We start from the raw sequence: 23,357 nt of genomic DNA on the forward strand, positions 1-23,357 counted from the left end.
GTCTCTTTGTATTAATTGCTTGATGTAGAAGAATGAAAACTATGCATATAATGTTAGCTTTACTATTTTGATGTCTCTTTGTTCAGGTGCTAGTATTTATCATGCCCTCAATGAAAACCCAAGCACAGAAGGAAATAATGTTGATGTCCATAATCTTCTCCCAGTCTGTGCCAAGACTTTTGCGGATCTATCCACTATATATAGAAGTAACAAGGGCCTCTGGCATACTTGAGATAGTATGGTTTCGAGCTGCGTATAATCTTTTTCTCTACATGCTAGCTAGTCACGTAAGTTGATTATTATTATTATTTCTTAACCTATTCCAAGATTTTTAGATCACTGATAAATGTGACATGCATACCAGGTGATTGGAGCATTTTGGTACTTGTTTGCGATAGAACGAGAGCAGAATTGCTGGCACAAAAAGTGTAGGGAACAGAAGGATTGTCTGCCTCAGAATTACTATTGTGGACATAATAACCGTAACAAGGCCTTGGATCAATATCTTTATGATGCTTGCCCTTTTATCGATCCTGATGAAATTACAAATTCAACTGTCTTCAACTTTGGAATATTTACTGATGTTCTGAGCTCTGGAGTGGTTGAGTCAAGATATTTTTGGGAGAAATTCTTTTACTGCTTTTGGTGGGGTCTACGTAATCTTGGGTTAGCAATATATATAATCCTCAAACTAGATTCTTACTCAGTTGCCTGCTGTCAAACTATTTCGAATTAATTGGCATCTGACTAATTAAAAATTTTATATTATCTAACTTCCAAGCTAAAAGCTTTTCAACTTATACCAATATTGACCGCATTGTGACTTAAACTTTGGAGCTTAGACATTTTTAACTCTTACGTTTCCTTTTTTCTCAGTTCTCTTGGCCAAAACCTCAATACAAGCACTTTTGTTTGGGAGATATTATTTGCGGTTTCCATATCCATCTTTGGGTTGGTTTTATTTGCATTGCTTATCGGCAATTTTCAGGTAATAATACGATATATATCCTCATCAATTATCTTTCCAACTGTATGTTGTAGCGTTATGAGATGTTTAGGTTTATACATGTTGGATTTTGTGCATATGCACCTCATGAATTAAGCATGTATTGCTGTCTCCTTTAATATAAAATCAAACTATCTTCTAACTCTTACGTAATAAAATTTTAGAATTAATTAAATGATTAAATTCATGACTAATTTCTATTAGTTTAAACTTTGAAGACAATTGATTAATTAACATAATATCATAATTGTAAGTTCTTGTTAGCGTAATTCGGTAGGCAAAATGGTGACCAAAAGTGCCAAGATTCATCATCCATGCAAGTACCGTTCGGACGGGAAGAAGTGCCGTTATGCTCAAAGAATTCTATTTTTCCCGAGAGCCTCGTCTGCAATCTCGTTTGCAAGTCCGTCCAGATGAGCTTGATAAACAAGAATTCCTGAGAGTCTCGTCTGAATCCTGTCCGAACGCTTATGTTATTTTCGTCTGACGACTTTTACTAAAAAGATCATATCTAGAGTTTCAAGCTTCTGATTGGAGCAAGCTTTGTGGCGTTGGAAAGTTAACTCAAAGATCTACAAAGCTAGGTTTCACGAGTTTCAGCTAATTCCAATGTTTACTAGGTCAAAACGGGCCATAAAGAGAAGACTACAAAGCTGGGCAGAATGGCTCGTGTGCAATCTCGTTCGGACGAGATTGCAGACGACCATGTGTTAAAAACACGTTCTAGCCGTGTTTTGTTGCCCTGTTTGGACGGCACATGTTCCCGTCCGGACGCCACGTACCTGTAACAGCTTTAAATGAATTTAAACTGTTTCCTAGGTCTAGGGATGATGGAGCTATAATAAATACACCTCTATAGAAAGAGAGGTACGGATTTTCACCCAGAGAGTTCGTCTGAGGCTGTGCTAAGATAGATCTTATGTAGTGAGCGTTGAAATTGAATCTCTTAGAGTTTGAGTTATTCCTTTGATAAATTTACAGTTGAGAAGTCTATGAGAAGGGTCCGGTAAAGGAGAATCACATTGAAGAAGATTGTGAGCAAAGAGACGAGTTGTAGGCTTGTCGATCTTACAGAGCCAAGGTCTTGCATCGGTTTGCAAGTGTTCCTAGTGTCTGTAATCTCTGGATAATCTTTTTATAGTGATTTCCTGGGTTTTACTTGTAGATCGGGTTTTAAAAGGTTTACTCTTCGTGACTAAAATATCTGTGTCTACCTCTTTATCGCTTTACATATTTTGGTGCTTGAATTGTTTATTGCTTTATATTATTAATTCGGCATTAATTGTGATAAACACGTATTTGGAGTGGTAATGATATTTGAAATTTGACTCAACAATTTATTTTCTATTTTCAATTTAATATTTCATATGTAATATGTTAGTCTCACTTGTTGAGCTTTTGGAACAACCGATGAATTAACACCTACTTTTGCCAACTTCAATCAATATAACATTCGTGTATTTATTTTAACTTGCCAACTGCCACATGATGTTTCTCTATTCTTACCAATTCAATCCACGTGTAACTCTAACCGGCAACCTTGTTGGAAAATCCTCATACTCATAGATTTGACGAACTAATTAAGGTGGTATATTATGTTTTTTGTGCTGTTACAGAAATATCTGCAATCAACAACAGGTAGAGTAGAAGAAATGTTGGTGAAAAGGGATCGGATTAGACAATTAGAACAGTGGATGTCCCGCCGTTTGCTCCCTAGGAAATTAAGGGATCGGATTAGACGATGTGAAGAGTTCACATGGAAAGCAACCAGAGGTGTCGTGGAAGAGAATCTTATTCGTAACCTTCCTAGGGATCTCAAGATGGATATAAAGCGCCATCTCTGCTTGGCTCTGGTTATGAGAGTAAGTGTTTTTCCTCTATTTTTTTCCTTTTTCTTTTTTTTTTTTCTTTTTTTTTCAAACTTTTAGCGATGGTTTTATCTTTTAGGTGCCCCTATTTCACAACATGGATGAACAACTACTGGATGCACTATGTGATCGTCTCAAGCCAGTACTTTACACAGAGAAGAGCTTAATTGTTCGTCAGGGGGACCCAGTGGACGAAATGCTCTTTGTCATGCGAGGAAAGCTAGCCAGTATGACTACCTATGGTGAACAAGCTGGTTTCTTTAACACTGTTTACTTGAAGGCTGGTGACTTCTGTGGAGAAGAGCTTCTTACTTGGGCTTTGGATCCCCACTCCTCTACCATTAATCATCCCATCTCAACTCGAACAGTTAATGCTCTTATAGAGGTTGAAGCCTTCGCTTTAATGGCTGAAGACTTGAAGTTTGTGGCCACTCAGTTTCGGGGTCTTCATGGCCCGGAGGTCCAGCACACTTTCAGGCAAGGCTTTTAAACCCCATGCTTATCAACTTTTTGGATCTTTCTTGTCATGTCTGTCTAAGCGAAGCGGCACAAACAAAAAACTTTTAACTGAAATTTTCCTAAAGGGCGTTGCCATAGTTCTTCCTTAAATTTTCGGAAAAAATACTGCATTCGTCCCATGAAAATCTTTTCTTCCCGCAGCTTCTTCCTCACTCATTTATCAACCACCATCCCTACCATTTTTCACAATCTATACCATGTACAATCAGTATCTATCAATCAATGAAAATCATAGAGTTTCAACCCCACTCTTAAAATGAATTTGGCTACGTGATTATACTTTAGAGGGATAACTTCACTACAAACTCCTGAATTACCGTGTGATTTGAGAAAGCTCCTGCAAATTTCAAAATCTCTTAATTTAGACCTTTGAACTTTCAATTACAGTCAATTTAAACCTCTTTGTCAGATTTAACCATTAACTTTCCTGATTTATCCCTAAAATGACAAAAATATCCCTGATTTTTTTTAAAAAAAATTATTTATTTATTTTTTAATTTGGAATTAAGGGTAAATTTAAAATTTTATAAAAAATTCAGGGGTATAAACGTCATTGTCTCACTTTTATCGTTTAAAATCTAACGGAGATGTTCAAATTGATTGTTATTGAAAGTTCAGAGGTCCAAATTTAGAGGTTTTACAGTTTGTGAGTTTTTCAAATCGCGTGGTAATTCAGGGTTCTAAAGTGAAGTTACCCCTAACTTAAATTAATGTAAATCATCTAATTAATTAGATAATCCTCTTTTCTATATATACATTAACAGTGAAATTTATAATAATCAGAATAATTAAGTACGGAATTTAAGATACCTGATGAAAACAGAAAACAAAACCACATGCCTTGCAAACCCAAAACTCTCTGTTTGGTTCCATTTTAGGTACACTCAATGCATCATGTTTTGATGTTACACGTTGTACTTCGTTGCTAATTGTACAGATGAGAGCCTCATCTGAAATGGGGACAATGTTCTATCACTTACTGTTGCATAACAAATGCAAGCATTTGACACGCATTCAAATACACACAAACACTTTTGTTTTTCCATAAAATACATATTATCTACGCTAAATCATAATACCAAAATCAATAAGTTAATGATGTCATATTACATGGCCATCAGCTTTTTTATATAGTTTGTCACAACACAATAAAGTTTATCAACCGGCAATATATTGCCACTACAGGTGCACATTCAAAAACTATTTCGTTTTAACTATAACATTTTAAAGCCAATCTCATAATTAATCAACCAAGAAGGAGAATTTTCCTTCCACTTAAACCATACCTTACCAACGACTTCTAAATCTATTAATAACCAATCAACTGGAATTCCAAACTCTTTGTATCTTGGAATTGCCATATCCCTTGTACGTAAGACTATTTTTCACCCTGTCAAAATATTAAGAAAATGATAAGATATATTACATATAAAACAAAATAAATGATCTCCTAACAGTTTAATAAAAGATGTTACTGTACATGATTTTGGAGTGGCTTAGATAGTCAATTTTAGTTGGGATAGGCTTTTGACTATTGTTTATTAGAGTTGTTTTGGATCCACCAAACAATTTAAATTCCACCTCTTAATTGTAGGAAAAAGTTTAATCTATTATTACTCTCTGAATTTTCAAATGATTTCTCATTGTAGTAATATGAATGTTGTTGGTTGAGTCTTATCATCACCCAAATGGTTGTTCATATGCTTTCTTAGATGTGATTATTTGTTTATAAATATATTCAACCTGGTGTCTGTCGGAACAACTTATATATCCTTATTTTTATCATTTAAATTTAGTGTAGCTCATTTTGTCATGCCCTCAACAGAAGTCTACCTATTTGTCACATCTTGAACTCTGATTTTTAGAACGTTATTGTTGAAAACTTGAAATGTAATGAAGCTTTGATACTATGTTGAAAATTTGTGGGAAAACTAAAATATGGAATGAATAGCGGAAGCAAGCGAGAGAGAAGAACATAAAAAATTTATGGGTGGTTCGGTGTTAAACACTTACGTCCACCACTTTGAATGGGCCCCTAGGGCTACATTAATTCTCATTAACTTGATTGTTTACGGTACATAGATCCCTATTCATAGTTAAATAAGTCAGCCTATACAAGTAAACATAAATCGACTTATATAAGGAAACATAAATCGACCTATACTAGAAAATATAAATTAATCATATAAATATCAGAATATATTTTAATATCCCTCATCAAACTCAAAATAGAAGATTTCGGAGCTTACGTTTGGAAAAAGAAATAAGATTTTTTTTTTTTTTTTTTTGTGGTGGCGGAGGAGGAGGCCTAGAATAGGCCGTAGACGGTGGCTGATAAATGAAGGCCGACGGTGAACATTGAAGGCGGACATTGTTGGAGGAGATAGAGGCAGTGGCAGGTAGCTAGTGACGGCTGCAGGTGGCAGCATTGGTTGCTTCAGAATCCAAGGCTAACTTCGGCCAAACACAACTGAGCCGCCTTGGGCCAAAATCCAAAAGGGCTGACTCAGGTCAAAGTCCAAAAGGGTCAATAATGGGCCAAAAACCAAAAGGGGCTGGCTTAGGCCGAACACCAAAAGGACTGACTTGGGCCAATAAACCAAAAGTAATGAACCCTCTTGGGCAGTTATCGAGTCGGCACACCGAAACTGACTCATGCGTGAGGTGTGTCTTCTTTCTTCTGGTTTTTTAAATCTTTACTAGCTTAGATCTGGTCTGAAACCCACTAGACGGGCTAAGATAGACTAAAACCAGGTCGAACCGGTCCAAACCTATTGAATCAGGTCAACAATGATACTGAACCTGTTCCAACCGGGTTGAAAATGCATTGGAACTGAGTGAACCAGATAGAAATTGCTTTGAAACATAGTGAACCGATCTGACAATGTCCTGAACTGGACTGAAATCTACCAAAACCGGATTGAGGATGGGTTGTACCTGGTGAACCATCTTGAAAGATGATCTAAACCAGTTAAAAATATCTGAAACTGGTGAGACTCAGCCTTGAAAACTTTGAAACCTAGTTGACCCGGGTTGGAAACGAATTGGACTCGGATGAAACCGGTGGATGGACTTAAAAGTTAAAATCGGTTGGTATAACCCGAATTGGATTTGGACCAGGTTGAGGAACCGGGTGGATCGGATTCCTGGTAGGCACGTGTGAGCACGTTGGCGCGTGAATTTGAGGCGCTGGAACAACCACTATGGCGATGCGTACAATGTGTCAGCGCGTAGCTAAGAAGCACATAATAAACCCTCCCTCGGCACATGGGTGGAAGCACATGAAGGCGCATCCCAAAAGCTTTGACGAACACATGGGGGCGCGTGCAACGTCGGAGGGGGTTGTTCTAGGTGGATATGCGATGATCGGCGCAAGATCTGTCCAATGACATGAGTATTGATGTGATTGGAGGTTTGTGGAGGTGCGTAGCTGAACAGGCAGAATCTTTGGAAGGCGCGTTGAGGCTTGTGTAGAGTCCTGTGGCGGTGATCTCGGTAGTTATGGACTTGTTGGTGTCTGATCTATAATTTCTTACTGCTAATTATTTTAATTAACAAACATAGGTAACATCCTGCTTCTTTTCCAATTTTAGAACGTGTTATTAAATTTGTTACGCATTCAATTAACAAAGAGAGATTTGAGAAAAGGGCATGAAATCGTAAATCTCTCCCTTGAAACTGAAACTGTTTCATTCATCATTGATTCCATTAAAATAAGGCCTTTTGGCTTCAAACTGCCCCACCCATCACTGGTGCCATTGAAATCAGACCTCTTTGCGTTCAAACTGCCCCACCCCTCATTGAGTCCATTGATGTTTGCTTATCCCCTTTCAATTGTGCAGCAAAGCCAAAAGGAAAAAACAGAGAAATACAAAAAATGAAAAACACAGAGAGAATGTGCAACCCAAAATCCCAGAAAGAGAGAGTGAAACTGAATCCAAAGTGAAAAAGTTTCCCAACAAACGCACACCTGATCAGAATTTGTTTCCCAGGAAATTGGGGTTTCTATTTTTTTTTTCCCAAGGGAACAAAAGAAAATAACGCTACTTGAGTTGCAGATTGGGGTTGTAGAGTTGCAGATGTTGAAGTGTTGGGGAGGTAAGTTGTAATGGAGTTTTTAGTAAAAGTATATTTACTATAGCCCAAAAGCCTAAGCTAATGGGCTTGGGTTACTTAGATACAACATTAACTATTATTTTCTTTATATTTTATCAATGTGAAACTCAATACTCACAAATACATTCACAATAATCTAACAATGAGTATCGGAGCTTTTGATTTGAGGGAGAGTTAACTCTGTGACAAAAAGAAAAAAAAAAAATGAACGAGAGAGAGAGAGAGAAAGAGGCGGTTGGGAAAAAGAGATTACAAAACCTAGGTTTTAATTCTCTCATTTAAACTCACATTCAGGACTCAAAATGCATGGTTAACACTTTCGGTTTAAAAATTATGGTTTAAGACAATTCTAAGACACCTTTAAAGAGGGATTCAGCTATATGAAAAAGAAAGCAATATTGATGACTATTAGAATTCTGATTACCCTTCTCTTTTTCAGTGAATGATCCTTCGTAATCTAATCGTGCAATGATGAGTTTCAGGTTCTACTCTCAACAATGGAGGACGTGGGCAGCTTGTTTTATCCAAGCAGCTTGGCGCCGGTACAGGAAGAAAAAGCTCGGTGCAACCATTTATGCATCAAGGTTTGCTGCCAATGCACTTTGAGCCTCTCCACAAAATGGTGCAGCTAACACCAAAGTACTACAAAGATTGCAACCGCCGCCGCTACAGAAGCCTGCTGCTGTTGAAGATCGTTAATGGTATGGTGTTTCATGTGATTATCATGTAATTTGAACATTAGCGTGCAAGTGCGAAAGTAGTCATGCCAATACAAGTTATGATTTTCTTGTAATTATAACCTTTTCAGAAAACTGTATCATCTAGAAAGTTGAAAACCATATTTATCTGTAATCTTGTATTTGGCTACATTGTTGGGATACTGCTATTTTAATCCACAGTTATGCTACCATTTCTCATGTTCTACCTGACATACCAACCAGGTTAGTTGGATTGAATTCTTATACTAAAAACAGATAATAACTTACATTTACTTACTCAATTTGTTTATCATTCGTGGAATGGGCGGGTACCATGTTTGCCATTTAACATATTTCAGTCTGCTACTATGTTTGGTTTCTTCAGTATTTTCCTTCACAACTGGTATTCAGTACTATAGATTTGGCTTGCATCCAATGATTAAATAATTAGAGATTTTTTGTAGTTTAAATAAATGGTAGGGACATGCTTGGGTCAGATTCGTACGTAGTGGTTGCCGTAAACAACGGGATCGCATAACAAATGGGACATGCAGAGTGGGCCCCTCACGACATGCTCGCTAGGCAACGTGGGCTCAATGGGCGAACTGCTATTGGCGACTCCTCTCCTCGCTTCTGGCAGGCTGATTATCTCTCCAACATTAACAAATAACCAAAAAAACTCAAAACACTAAATATCACTTTCATTTTTATGTCCATATATATGTATATATATATTTGGTAAAGCCACGTGAACATACAAACCATGGTCCTAAAACATGAATATGCCTTAGTAATAAAATAAGACTTACGTCCATCATTTGAAAGGGATTGATAAGAATAAAATTATTTTGACAATAAGTTTATTTTGCTTTATGGAGAAAAAAATGTTTAGAGTACTCTAATTTTTGTTATTAAATTATTTGCGAGCTGATATAGTGATGTGATAATTTATAATTGTGAAATAATTAAAGAGAAATTGACAAGTCAAATTTTGTACTTAATTATTTCACTAGTTATTGATTACCATATGCATTTGTAAATTACTTTTTGAAAATTTAATTATATTTTTATTGCTTTTTTTTTTTTGAGGGGATGGTTTAACTTCAATGCAAATAGGCTGCAAAAGTGGTAGCCCCAGTAAGAGATTGACACATATAAAAAATGCACAAAACTATTATATAGCCTAAAACATTAGATTTTTCCTTATTTCTTCTTCTCTCCAATTTCTTCCTTCCTGCTGACAACTCCTCTCCCATTTCTTCTTCTTTCTTCTTTTTCCTTTTGCTGAAACGCTGGCTGTGACCTACGGCTGAGTCACGGTAGTGGCTTGAGAGTGATAAAATTCCTAAAGGGTTAACCTTCCCCTTTAAAATTTAGTTTTGAATCAAAAAATAAATTTTAAGGCATTATAATCGATTTTTGAGGTTGGTTTTGCGTTTTCCAGTGATTTTCCAGTGGGTCTCGCAACCCATGCCATGGGTTTGCTGAGTTCGGCGGCTAGGGGTATTTTTAGTATTTTTTTTCACTTTGATTTGTTGTGTTTGTTCTCATTTTGGTTTTCTACAATTTTCTTAAATGGATGAGGTGTCACAAGGTAGTTAGATGTTGCAAAAGACCACTTTTTGGTAGTGGCTCTTTTTTATTTTTTATTTTTTATTTTATTTTTAATTATTTTAATTTTTATTTTATTTTCTGGGAAATAATTGAGAAGATAGACGTGATATGTATTAATTAATACACCAGGCCCACCTTCTCGATGCCTTTATTTCAACGAACAGCAATCGAATTAAAGTCTATTGAAGTTTTGTGAAGTTTATAGTACGAGACTGAGACACAACCACGAACTCATCACTATCACATCTTCAAGCTTAAAGTTTGGAGAATCATCTGCTGTTGTGAAGTGACCTTTCTTATCTATTTTAATTAATTAAAATTAAATACTGATTACAAAAAATAGTTAAAATTATATATGTTTTTGTATTTGGTTATCCACCGCTTGGTTGCGAACCAAATGTAAAATTGTAAATATTAGGAGAAATTTCACTCAAGCCGGCTCGATAGATTTTGGAGCCAATTAAAGGGCCAAGACAATAAGTTTAAGTGGGGCATTTTTCTTAAATTTAAATATTAATTATTTTATATTTATTTTAACATTTATATTATTTATTTATTTTATTTAAAAATCATTATTCTTACTTTTTATTAGGGGTAAAAAATGTGATTTTTATTAACCACCTTCTAACCACTAACCGTCAACCGAGCATGTTCTTTTATTTGTAAAATTTCTTTTAAAATCACCCTTGTCATCACCGCACAAAAGCATGATACTTTCTGACATTCATTCTTCATGTTCACAGCTTCCAAATTTTCCTGTCTCTTTCTCTTCTTAGTATTCTTCTCATTGGAATGATTTTCATAATCAAATTCATGAACATTGCTGTCAAAATTCCTGTATAAAATAATGTTAAAACTTACAATGATAAAAGGAGAGCATACAGTAGTAGCAAAATCTAGAAATCTTGCAACTGTAGTGAGGACTATTCACTTGTCATTTATTTTTGGTTCAAATGGTGAGGCTAAAAATGGAGGATTTTAATCATTTTTGTTAAATTGCTTCGCCAAAATAACCAAAAAATGATTTTGGTGAGGCTACAAGAAATGCTCGTGAGTACTATTTACTCACTAAATGAATAAGAAATAATGTAAATTATCTCATTCTATATTCTTTGAGAAAGTAAAAAATATATAAAGAAGTATTTGAAAAAGAAAATTTAAATGGAATAATGAAAGTTGATAATTAAAATAGTGTAGCCGTTTAAGTATGCTTTAAAAAAGTGGGTAGTTAAAATAATATATATATATATACTTTTAATTATTTTATAAGAAAGTAAAAGATAGTAAAATCTTGGGCATTCGGATATTTTGCAAATAAGTAGAGCACTGCATGTCCACAAGTTCTTACTTACAAAAAGTCTTCTTCCTAGCATGTCCACAACACAAGTTTAGGATTGTGAAGGTGCGTGGAGGTCAGGTAATTAAGATGGAAGCCAATCCATAAATTGACCCGAGTCTGGCTTGGGTTGACCCGAGTGAGTCTTCTTTATTTTTTTGTTGGATGAATTGTTTGTCTGACCCGAGTCTTCCTCTCACTGTGCTGCACATGACATTTCTGATCTATTATTGAATTTGTTCTTGCTAAAAGAAAAATAAATAAATTTAATTAATATCGTATCAATATATTAAGAGAATGATGGGATGGAAGTATTAATTATAATATGAAATAATTTTTTTTTATTGAGCAATACTATTTTTTTAAACTTAATTATTATTCCAAAAAGGATATTTTTCTTATTTATTTATTATAATCATTTTATATAAACTAACCTCATGTGTTTTAAATAATATTTTATATCAATCACTTAAAAAAAAAAAAAAGTTCACTTAAAATATTGTACATCATCCGGGATGAAATAAGCTGGCAAATGAGCGTGCAGAAGAGTAGTATTACTCCTCCTTATCTCAAGCTCTCTTTGAGGGAGACCAGCTGACAGTTACTGCCATTAATGGAGACTCTCTCCGCGAACTTTCTTTCCAGGGCTCTGCATTTTTCTCTACGAAACCTCTCCCTCAAGTCATTAATTAGTCTATTCTTCTTGTTTCTGATCGTCCATGAAAGCAACTCGCGTGCAAGGAAGGCCGCCAGATATTTACTGTACAATATCATGCAATATGCGCTCTTTCGTTCTCTGTCTGTTTGGTTGATGAGAAACGGTGGGACCGTGGGAAAAGGAAAGAAAACTAATCCCAGAGAGGAAGACCGTTGAGTTTGGTTCAAAAATTTGGCCTTAGTAGAGGTGGGTTTTTCATTTTTCATTTTTAATATAAATTTTATTATTTTTCTGGATAGCATGCAACATAAGTAGATATTTTTCTGGGTTTTATTCTCTTTCACCTTTCTCAGCAAACAAACAAACAGAAAGTTGGAATTTGCTTGTTTTTCTGTTTGGTTCTTTGGATTTTTTGTTTTCCATTTTCTGACTTGAAATATGGATGAAAGTAATTTTTTTTTCTTCCTCTTTTTCTCTGCAACCAAACAGAAGTTGAATTTTTTTTTTTTTGTTTATTTAGTACAGATATCGTGTTTCAGTACTGTTTGACTTATATAATTCCAACGATTAAATTATCTGCCACATTTAGGAGTATTGAGTATTAACAGAATAACGCACTGGTAGGCTGGTAGCTAGTCCCGCTCTCTGTCTCTTTAAGTAACAATGACTTTCAGAAAAAGAAAAAAAGGTAACAATGACTTTTAGAAAAAGAAAAAAAAGGTGACAATGACTTATTTTCTAATTAATTTCTACCGCTGGGTTAGGTGCAGTAGAAAGTGATGAAGTCATGTTATGCGTTTTTAAGGCTCGATTCTTAGAGTTTGTTTGAGATTGTGTCTGAGAAATATAATTTTTAAGTCAAAAAATATTTTTTTAGCAAAAACTTTATTTTAGCTATTTTTAGATTTTTTGGACTCTTAAAAACGTTTTTTAATTTTTTTAACAAACAAGTATTTTTTTTCTTCAAATGAACTGTTTGAGTGTTAAACGCACTTTTAAACCCCTCAAACGTAATTCTAAACCGACCTTTAAACTACGCATAGATAGATATATTAGTTCATGCTCTCAATAAGTCATACAAGTTTTTTTTTTCTTTTTATTTTTTATTTTTTTTATTCAAAGAGGGAAGAGGTAAAAGGCACAATAAGTCATACATGTTGATTGTTGATGTGAGTCACAAAATCGTAAGTCTTACACTTTCCTTTCGGCCTTTACATTACCTAGCATGAAGTTATATATGAACCATTTTGTACTTTTTTTTCTATGTTTTTGTTGAGTATATGTGTGAGTTTAAAAGATTAGAGTCCCATATTGAAAATTTATAAGAATTGTGAGTGATTAATATAGTATTATTGGGCTTTAAACTCATAGGCTTAAGCTTTTGGTATCAATATAGTTTTCAGTGTACATAATTCCAAATTTTAACTTGTACTTCTGCAGGGCTTTTCATAGTAGACATCTAATTGGCTGAAGTTATGAACTCCAAGCGACTTAAGTTTGTAAGGTTAGTTTGTTCAACAGTCTCCATTTGTTGCTATGATTTCCTCTCCTTTGATTCTATCTTTCTCTCACACAATTTTAACAGCATCTCTCTGTTACCTCTTTACATGTCTGTGTAAGGATTTGGAAGAAGATTATCATATAAACATCAAATAAAAAATACTAATCTCTAGCCATTGTTGCTTAAGTATTTGAATTGAATAATCCATAAATTCAGACTTGAAAATTTGTTGCATTTGCAATCTTAGAACCATAAATTTGCAATTCTAGAACCCTCACAAAATATTTTGGAGGGTTGTTAAATAATAATTTTTGGCCTATCTGTTTCTCACGTTCATCTTGTGAATGATGGATATCACAGACTTATTTATATAGATAGACCAAGACCCTTATCCAATTTATCTAATATTGCTTCCTTTTATCAAGGGATACAACATTTGGTGAAATGAAATAACCTTTCATCTTAAGTAGTTATCTGTATATTTAATTACCCAAAAGTTTTAGTTTAGTAAAAACTCTCTTAATATAATATAATATAATATATAATATATGTGACATGTGAGCCACTTAAATCTCCTTGTAGGAGATGGTCAAAATAATAATAATAATAATAATAATAATCTCCTTGTAGGAGATGAGTTCTAACATTCTCCCACAGGGCTCACATGACACATCTTTAAAATTATTTGGGTAACTAAAGTTTAAAAATGAATATGGCCATAATTAAAAAACTACTCAAGCTTTAATTTCACTTAGAGAGACACAATACATGAATCATGGTGGTTATGTTATTATATTAACATTTCCTTCCATGTATTACAATATATTAATCTTTCTAAACAAATTATTTATAAGGTATAATTCTTTATGAATAACTTCCAATAAGTCATCCTGGGTCTTACTTTATTTATCCCAACGGATAATACATGTGCACAAAAACTTTATAACAATAACATTATGTTTATAGACTAATTAGAGAGAAACTTAGCACGAAAAGAATTAATGAGTCCTATATACTCAACATGACTATATACTGCTTTACTGGTGAACTTTTAGTCATGGGATCCACAATCATTAATTCAATACTTAATAGATACATCATGTCGCTTAATATTCTATCTCATTGTGAGATACTTTATGTTGAAAATCTTTATGGGTTTTACTATAAAATCAACAATCTCGAGACCTTTAATAAAAAGTCTCAACCATAATGCATGTGAACTAAATTCATAGCATGCAATGAATTATGCTTTCAGAGTAAACGTATCAACTTTAGTTTGTTTACTGCATCCCCAGGATATAGCCTATTAGCAATAAGAAAATATATCATGAAGTAGACTTTTTACTATTTACATACATTAACTTACCATAATCCTACTGCGAGTCTAATGTTAAGTCCAATGCAGAACTATGCATACATTAATCTACCATCTACTGATGCGTACAAAATATTTTTCATGTGCTCTTGTTCCAATGCATTTAGGGACATTGATTTTTACTGAATTTATCCCCTTTAATAATATGTGCTACTTAAAATTCACAGTCCCCTTCATTTTGAATCTCTTGAAATTTTTTTCAATGTAGGCCTTTAGAGACAATCTTAATATTCTTTAATTCTTATCTTTGTGAATTTGTATGTCAATGACATAAGAGGTTTTACCAAAATCCTTCATTTCAAAGTTTAGTGAGATGAACTTTATGTAGCAAACCTAAATCATTGCTTGCAAGCAAATGTTATCTATATATAAGACTAAAAGAAAGTAACTTTACTCTCATTGACCTTAAGGTATAACATTGATTAACAATGTTTTTAATAAAACCATATGAGGTAATAACCTAGTATAACATTGACGGGAGACCTATCTTAGCCCATAAATAGATTTCCTTAATTTGCAAGCTTTTTAACTTTTATGTGCCTACCATAATATGCTCATGCACACTTTTGAAGGTGACTAAGGGTTTTTCTTGAAAGCTTTTCTACCAGGGTACTGGTTGAAGCCTCATAGGAATTCACTAAATGTTCTTTAACAATCTTTGTAAAATCTTTGGCCTTAAAGTATTTAGGAATAGAATCCCGATATATTTGGTAATATGAGATTTTATGAACACCAAACTTAGGCAATTATATTGCTCTCACTGTTCATGACTAATAATCTCATGTGGTGTACTTTATTCTATGAGAGTGGGTGATTCGTCTATATAGAACACCAAATTAAGTTCCAAACATCCCAAAGTAAAAAAAACACTTTTTTCTTTTTAGTCAGAAAAATTATCACTATAAAGTATTGGAACATAAAATATCATTAACTGAAGCAGCATAAATGTATGCAATGACCAAGACAAATAAGATACTTTAATGATATGAATTAACTTTATTTAAATTAACCAATGTTAATTTAATTGTAAATTTCAACCTACCTATGGGCAAAGGCTACATCGAAAGAATTTACTAAATAACTTTATTAATAAGATTAGTAAATTTAAACATTAATAAATAATAAAAAATCTTATGTACCTGTGGGCATAAGAAAATTTTACTTTTAATGTCAAATTTACCATCTTATTCTAATTAAATCATAAAAATAATAACCTCCATGTGGGGCAAAGTCATTAAATTTAGAGTTAAATACTATTCCAGTATCTGTGGTTTGCACTAAAATCAAATAACTAGGGTTTTCAAAAATATTGCAAATGGTATATGTGGTAAGCCAATAAATTCATTTGGTACTTCCGTCAAGATTCTATTAAGTTTTTTAACGGAATGTCATGTCACCCTTACACGTGGGCGTCACGTGTCATAGTACTTGGGTTTTAGGGTGTCAAGTCATTTTTTTTTTTAATCCAAAAAAAAAAAAAAAAAAACCAAAAAAAGAAAACGAAAATTAAAAAGACCTCCATTTCTCCTCTCCCCAACCCCTTAGGTTTTTGCAGGACCCATACCATCTTCGCCATCCCTCCCTCAACGCCGTCCCGTCGCCGTCCACTCCTCAACACGCCGTCGACAAGCAGGATATGAAAATTGCTTTTCCTTCTACCATCCCTTTCATCAACAGCTCTACAAGTACATCAAGAATAAAACAAGATGCCAACTTTTCCAACATATATTCCGCCAAAATCGCAGTCAACCCCTTAAATAAACAAGATGCAAACTTTTACACAATTAACTCAAAAGAATCTATTTTAGCAAATGAACCTTCTCAAAACAAATTGTAAAGACAGTGGGAAAGACTTACCTCAGACGAAGGGTAATGGGGGAAAATCTTTTCTCCGAGGAAGACCAGCGACTAAGGAAGACCAACGGCGACAAGAGGGAGAGCGACAGCGTGTTGAGGAGTGGACGGCGACGGCATTGAGAGGGACGGCGATGGCAACGGCGTTGAGGGAGAGATGGCGAAGATGGTATTTGGGTCCTGCAAAAACCTAGGGGGTTGGGGGAGAGGAGAACGGAGGTTTTTGTAATTTTCGTTTTTTTTTTTGGGTTTTTTTTTTTTTTTTGGATTAAAAAAAAAAAAAAAAACTTGGCACCCAAAAACCCAGGTACCACACCACGTGGTGCTTACGTGTAAGGGTGACGTGATGTTCTGTTAAAAAACTTAACAGAATCTTAATAGAAGTACCAAGTAGGTTTATTGACTTACCAAGTACCATTTATAATATTTTTGAAAACTCAAGTGGCTTTTTGATTTTGGTGCAAACCACAAGTACTTGAATAGTATTTAACCCTTAAATTTATGAGTTAATTACAACATAGATGTTTAATTTTCTTTATGAAGTTCATGTAAATAATCTTAACGTAATTATCATTATAAAATTAAAATGATGTAGTTATTCCTAAAAATATTATAATAATCACAACTTCATTACCATCTAATTCTCATATAGATGCCAAAAGTTTATTTATGTACTTTTACAAAATTATCTTTACTTGTGATAGGTCCCAAATAGATAATAGAAACACAACTAATATTTATTATAATATAAAGACAATACACGTTACAAATCTCCACTTAAGGTTGGAGTTCTACCACAATACAAATACATAACAAGATAATATGTTCTGATACCCCTAGTGGGTCCCAGTCAGAACAAGATAATACTCTACTTAGGGTGGGAGTTGAACCACAACAGAATTAGGACTCTACACAATCATCATATCCCAACAACCCTCACTAACTAGTATTTAAAGACTATACTAAAACTACCCATTAACACACGTTCTCTATTAACATAACCCACGTTTCTCTCCACATCATGGGCAGTTAAACCCATGTTTCTCTCCACATCATGGATAGTGAGTTAGTGGCCTATCATTCCTCCCCTCTTCAGCAAGTATCTTGTCCTCAAGGTCTAACGTGAGAATTTGAAGTTGAAGGTTTGTAACCACTTTCCTGAACATGTCCCCTGGTGGCAGATGTTCCCATTGAATTAATGTCTTCACTTTCTTCATTTTTATCTTCTCCCAATTCTGCCATAACAGACCCATCTCTTTCAATTAGACAAGCTTGCACTATGTTGCATCTATGGCCATGAACAAATTTCTCATTGCAATTAAAGCACAAACCCTTTGCACGTCTCCTTTGCATCTCATCCCAAGAGATTTTCTTAACAGTTGGTACATTGGTTGGGTAGTAATTTATGGATTGCAATTTTGACTCGTTGGCCCTCCTTTGCTGACAACCTCTTGAAGGACCACCCTGCTCATACGTGCAGTATGGTTGACGGTTAACTGGTCCATGTTGTACTGAAAGAAGAGTTGAGATTTCATTTAAGGCTTCTTCAATTCTTTGCATGCGATCGGCGGAGCTAGTTGCTTCTTCCTCCAAGCGTTGAATGCCTTCCTTAACGTCATATACGTCTGCCTCCAAAGATTCAATCCTCTCACGATTAGTAGCCATGCTCTGATACCAATTGATAGGTCCCAAATAGATAATAGAAACACAACTAATATTTATTATAATATAAAGACAATACACGTTACAAATCTCCACTTAAGGTTGGAGTTCTACCACAATACAAATACATAACAAGATAATATGTTCTGATACCCCTAGTGGGTCCCAGTCAGAACAAGATAATACTCTACTTAGGGTGGGAGTTGAACCACAACATAATTAGGACTCTACACAATCATCATATCCCAACAACCCTCACTAACTAGTATTTAAAGACTATACTAAAACTACCCATTAACACACGTTCTCTATTAACATAACCCACGTTTCTCTCCACATCATGGGCAGTTAAACCCATGTTTCTCTCCACATCATGGATAGTGAGTTAGTGGCCTATCAACTTGATTATCATCATGACTTGGGATCGTGTGGCTATTCCCTTGTCACTTTGATTTTCACTACTTTATAATGGCACCATAAAACTTCAGTTTTTATGCTGATCACAAACTATCCCATAGCATGATACTCTAATAAATATTTATGCTCAGGATGACATGCGATATAAATAAGCATCAAATAGCTATGTTCCTGAACATGTGCTTCCCACATTTTCAACGGACACATGGTAATTTTATAGGTTAGATAGAAGAAAAAAAAAATCCTTCCAACCGAGTTTGAAATTTTTTTTTGTCCATTTGAAAACATAAAACATAACATCTTTTGTGTTGCCTTGTCATTGACCATTCCAATTAGTTATTTGATTTTGGTAGTGTCCAATTAGGTACTCTGTACTCACATAGCTTCTGACACTTTCTACTTTTCTTTATGCTACTTACCGTATTTATACTTTCGCGCAGAAACAGAAAAAAACCAATTTTATCCAGGTTTGAAGAATTAGAGCAGCAATATTCAGTTCATGAACTACCTAGGAAGACAATTTTGGATCCACAGGGTCAATTTCTTCAAACGTGGAACAATTTTGTTATGCTCTCTTGTGTGGCGTCAGTGGCCCTAGACCCCATTTTCTTTTACATTCCAAGGATGAATGACGTGGACAAGTGCTTGGATTTGGACAAGAAAGTGGCGATGTATGCTTGTGTTTTTCGTTCATTGATAGATGCATTTTATGCAATTCATATAATCTTTCAATTCCGAACTGGGTTTATTGTCCCTTCTTCTCGAGGGGCTGAGTTGAATGATGATCCTAAGGCTATTGCTAAAAGATACTTGCTCTCCTACTTCATCATTGACCTCCTATCAATTCTTCCACTGCCACAGGTATGCTTAGATTTTACACTCTCTGGTTATTATCAATCCCAGAAGTACAGATGTATTAGTTTGATTTCTGAGAGCTCTATGTAATGCATATATCAAATTATTGAAATGAAGAAACTTCTGGTATTGATGTCTCTTTGTATTAATAATTGCTTGATGTAAAAGAATGAAAACTATATATGTTAGTTAATGTTAGCTTTACTATTTAGATGTCTCTTTGTTCAGGTGCTAGTATTTATCATGCCCTCAATGAAAACCCAAGCAGAGAAGGAAATAATGTTGATGTCCATAATCTTCTCCCAGTCTGTGCCAAGACTTTTGCGGATCTATCCACTATATATAGAAGTAACAAGGGCCTCTGGCATACTTGAGATAGTATGGTTTCGAGCTGCTTATAATCTTTTTCTCTACATGCTAGCTAGTCACGTAAGTTGATTATTATTATTATTATTATTATTTTTATTTTTAATTCTTAACCTATTCCAAGATTTTTAGATCACTAATAAATGTGACATGCATAACCAGGTGATTGGAGCATTTTGGTACTTGTTTGCGATAGAACGAGAGGAGAATTGCTGGCAGAAAAAGTGTAGGGAACAGAAGGATTGTCTGCTTCAGAATTACTATTGTGGACATAACCGTAACAAGACCTTGGATCAACATCTTTATGATGCTTGCCCTTTTATCGATCCTGATGAAATTACAAATTCAACTGTCTTCAACTTTGGAATATTTACTGATGTTCTGAGCTCTGGAGTGGTTGAGTCAAGATATTTTTGGGAGAAATTCTTTTACTGCTTTTGGTGGGGTCTACGTAATCTTGGGTTAGCAATCATATATAATCCTCAAACTAGATTCTTACTCAGTTGCCTGCTGTCATACTATTTCGAATTGGCATCTGACTAATTAAAAATTTTATATTATCTAACTTCCAAGCTAAAAGCTTTTCAACTTATACCAATATTGACCACATTGTGAATTAAACTTTGGAGCTTAGACATTTTAATTTAATGAACTCTTACGTTTCCTTTTTTCTCAGTTCTCTTGGCCAAAACCTCAATACAAGCACTTTTGTTTGGGAGATATTATTTGCTGTTGCCATATCCATCTTTGGGTTGGTTTTATTTGCATTGCTTATCGGCAATTTTCAGGTAATATTACGATATCCTCATCAATTGTCTTTCCAACTGTATGTTGTAGCGTTATGAGATGTTTAGGTTTATACATGTTGGATTTTGTGCATATGCACCTCATGAATTAAGCATGTTTTGCTGTCTCTATTAATATAAAATCAAACTATCTTATAACTCTTACTTAATAAAATTGTAGAATTAATTAAATGATTAAATTCATGACTAAATCCTATTAGTTTAAACCTGAAAGACAATTGATCAATTTTTTTTTTTTCTAATAGACAATTGATCAATTAATATAATATCATAATTGTAAGTTCTTGTTGGCATAATTGGGTAAGCAAAATGGTGACAAAAAGTGCCAAGATTAATTCATCATCCATGCAAGTACCGCTCGGACGGGAAGAAGTGCCGTTTGGACGCTTGAAGAATTCTATTTTTCCTAACAGCCTTGTCTGCAATCTTGTTTGCAAGCCCGTCCGGACGAGCTCGATAAACAAGAATTCTCGAGAGCCTCGCCTGAACCCCGTCCGAACGCCTATGTTATTTTCGTCTGACAACTTTTACTAAAAAGATCATATCTAAAGTTTCAGGCCTCTGATTGGAGCAAGTTTGGCGGTGTTGGAAAGCTAACTCAAAGATCTACAAAGCTATGTTTCACGAGTTTCAGCTAACTCCAATGTTTACCAGGTCAAAACAGGTCATAAAGAGAAGACTACAAAGCTGGGCAGAATGGCTCATGTGCAATCTCGTCCAAACGAGATTGCAGACGGCCATGTGTTAAAAACATGTTCTGGCCGTGTTTTGTTGCCCCATTCGGACGGCACATGTTCCCGTCTAGATGCCACGTACCTGTAACAGTTTTAAATGAATTTAATCTGTTTCCTAGGTCTAGGGATGATGTGGTTATAATAAATACACCTCTATAAAAAGAGAGGTACGAATTTTCTCTCCAGGGAGTTCTTTCGAGGCTATGCTAAGATAGATCTTATGTGGTGAGCATTTAAATTGAATCTCTTAGAGTTTAAATTATTCTTTTGATAAATCTACGATTGAGAAGTCTATCGGAAGGGTCTGGTAAAAGAGAATCACGTTGAAGAAGATTGTGAGTAAGGAGACGAGTTGTAGGCTTATCGATTTTACAGAGCCAAGGTTTTGTGTCGGTTTGTAAGTGTTCATTGTATCTGTAATCTCTGGATAATCTTTTGATAGTGATTTTCTGGGTTTGACTGCCCCGGAAAGGTTTTACTTGTAGATCAGTTTCTAAAATGTTTACTATTCGTGACCAAAATATCTGTGTCTGCCTCTTTGTCACAATACATATTTTGGTGCTTGAATTGTTTATTGCTTTATATTATTAGTTCGGCATAAATTATGATAAACACGTATTTGGAGTCAGCATAGCGTTTTTCAATCATATAATAGAGGTAATGATATTTGAAATTTGACTCAACAATTTATATTTTATTTTTAGTTTAATATTTCATATGTAATATGTTGGTCTCACTTGTTGAGCTTTTGGGACAGCCGATGAATTAACACCTACTTTTGCCAACTTCAATCAATATAACATTGGTGTATTTATTTTAACTTGCCAACTGCCACATGATGTTTCTCTATTCTTACCAATTCAATCCACGTGTAACTCCGACCGGCAACCTTTGTTGCAAAATCCTCATACTCATAGATTTGACGAACAAATTAAGGTGGCCGGTATATTAAGTTTTTTGTGCTGTTACAGAGATATCTGCAATCCACAACAGGAAGAGTAGAAGAAATGTTGGTGAAAAGGGATCGGATTAGACAATTAGAACAGTGGATGTCCCGCCGCTCGCTCCCTAGGAAATTAAGGGATCGGATTAGACGATGTGAAGAGTTCACATGGAAAGAAACCGGAGGTGTCGTGGAAGAGAATCTTATTCGTAACCTTCCTAAGGATCTCAAGAGGGATATAAAGCGCCATCTCTGCTTGGCTCTGCTTAGAAGAGTAAGTGTTTTTCCTCTATTTTTTTTCCTTCTTTTTTATTTTTTTTTTCAAACTTTTAGCGATAGTTTTATCTTTTAGGTGCCCCTGTTTGACAAAATGGATGGACAACTACTTGATGCACTATGTGATCGTCTCAAGCCAGCACTTTACACAGAGAAGAGCTTCATTATTCGTGAGGGGGACCCAGTGGAAGAAATGCTCTTTATCATGCGAGGAAACCTAGCCACTATGACTACCTATGGCGGACGAACTGGTTTCTTAAACACTGCTGACTTGAAGGCTGGTGACTTCTGTGGAGACGAGCTTCTTACTTGGGCTTTGGATCCCCACTCCTCTACCAATCTTCCCATCTCAACTCGAACAGTTAATGCTCTTGTAGAGGTTGAAGCCTTCGCTTTAATGGCTGAGGACTTGAAGTTTGTGGCCACTCAGTTTCAGGGTCTTCATAGCCCGGAGGTCCAGCACACTTTCAGGCAAGGCTTTTAAACCCCATGCTTATCAACTTTTTGGATCTTTCTTGTCATGTCTGTCTAAGAGAAGCGGCACAAACAAAAAACTTTTAACTGAAATTTTCCGAAAGGGCGTTGCCATTGTTCTCCCTTAAATTTTAGGAAAAAAATATTGCATTCATCCCATGAAATTCTTTTCTTCCTGCAGCTTCTTCCTCACTAATTGATTTTAATTGAAAGTTTAGAGGTTCAAATTAAGAGGTTTTGAAGTTTGTGAGTTTTTAAATCGCGTAGTAATTCAGGGGT

The 23,357-nt window shown here is 34.9% G+C and overlaps 1 protein-coding gene across 2 annotated transcripts in view; it reads left to right on the forward strand.

Moving 5' to 3' along the window:
• LOC132188762 (cyclic nucleotide-gated ion channel 1-like) overlaps nt 1–23,357 on the forward strand; it is a 40,222-nt gene that overhangs the window by 7,480 nt on the left and 9,385 nt on the right. The window contains exons 2-8 of one of the 2 annotated variants that reach the window (XM_059603297.1): nt 13,256–13,319; nt 19,065–19,485; nt 19,708–19,908; nt 20,008–20,306; nt 20,522–20,633; nt 22,357–22,602; nt 22,681–23,075. In XM_059603297.1, the coding sequence (XP_059459280.1) occupies nt 13,291–13,319; nt 19,065–19,485; nt 19,708–19,908; nt 20,008–20,306; nt 20,522–20,633; nt 22,357–22,602; nt 22,681–23,075 (1,703 nt within the window). In that variant the 5' untranslated portion in view covers nt 13,256–13,290. Of the gene's footprint in view, nt 1–86; nt 288–364; nt 667–876; nt 989–2,622; nt 2,869–2,953; nt 3,352–7,991; nt 8,505–13,255; nt 13,320–19,064; nt 19,486–19,707; nt 19,909–20,007; nt 20,307–20,521; nt 20,634–22,356; nt 22,603–22,680; nt 23,076–23,357 lie in introns of those variants that run through there. The other variant, XM_059603296.1, reaches the window with a different exon arrangement.

This window comes from Corylus avellana, chromosome ca7 (genome assembly GCF_901000735.1).
Source record: "Corylus avellana chromosome ca7, CavTom2PMs-1.0".
Classification (NCBI taxonomy): domain Eukaryota; kingdom Viridiplantae; phylum Streptophyta; class Magnoliopsida; order Fagales; family Betulaceae; genus Corylus; species Corylus avellana.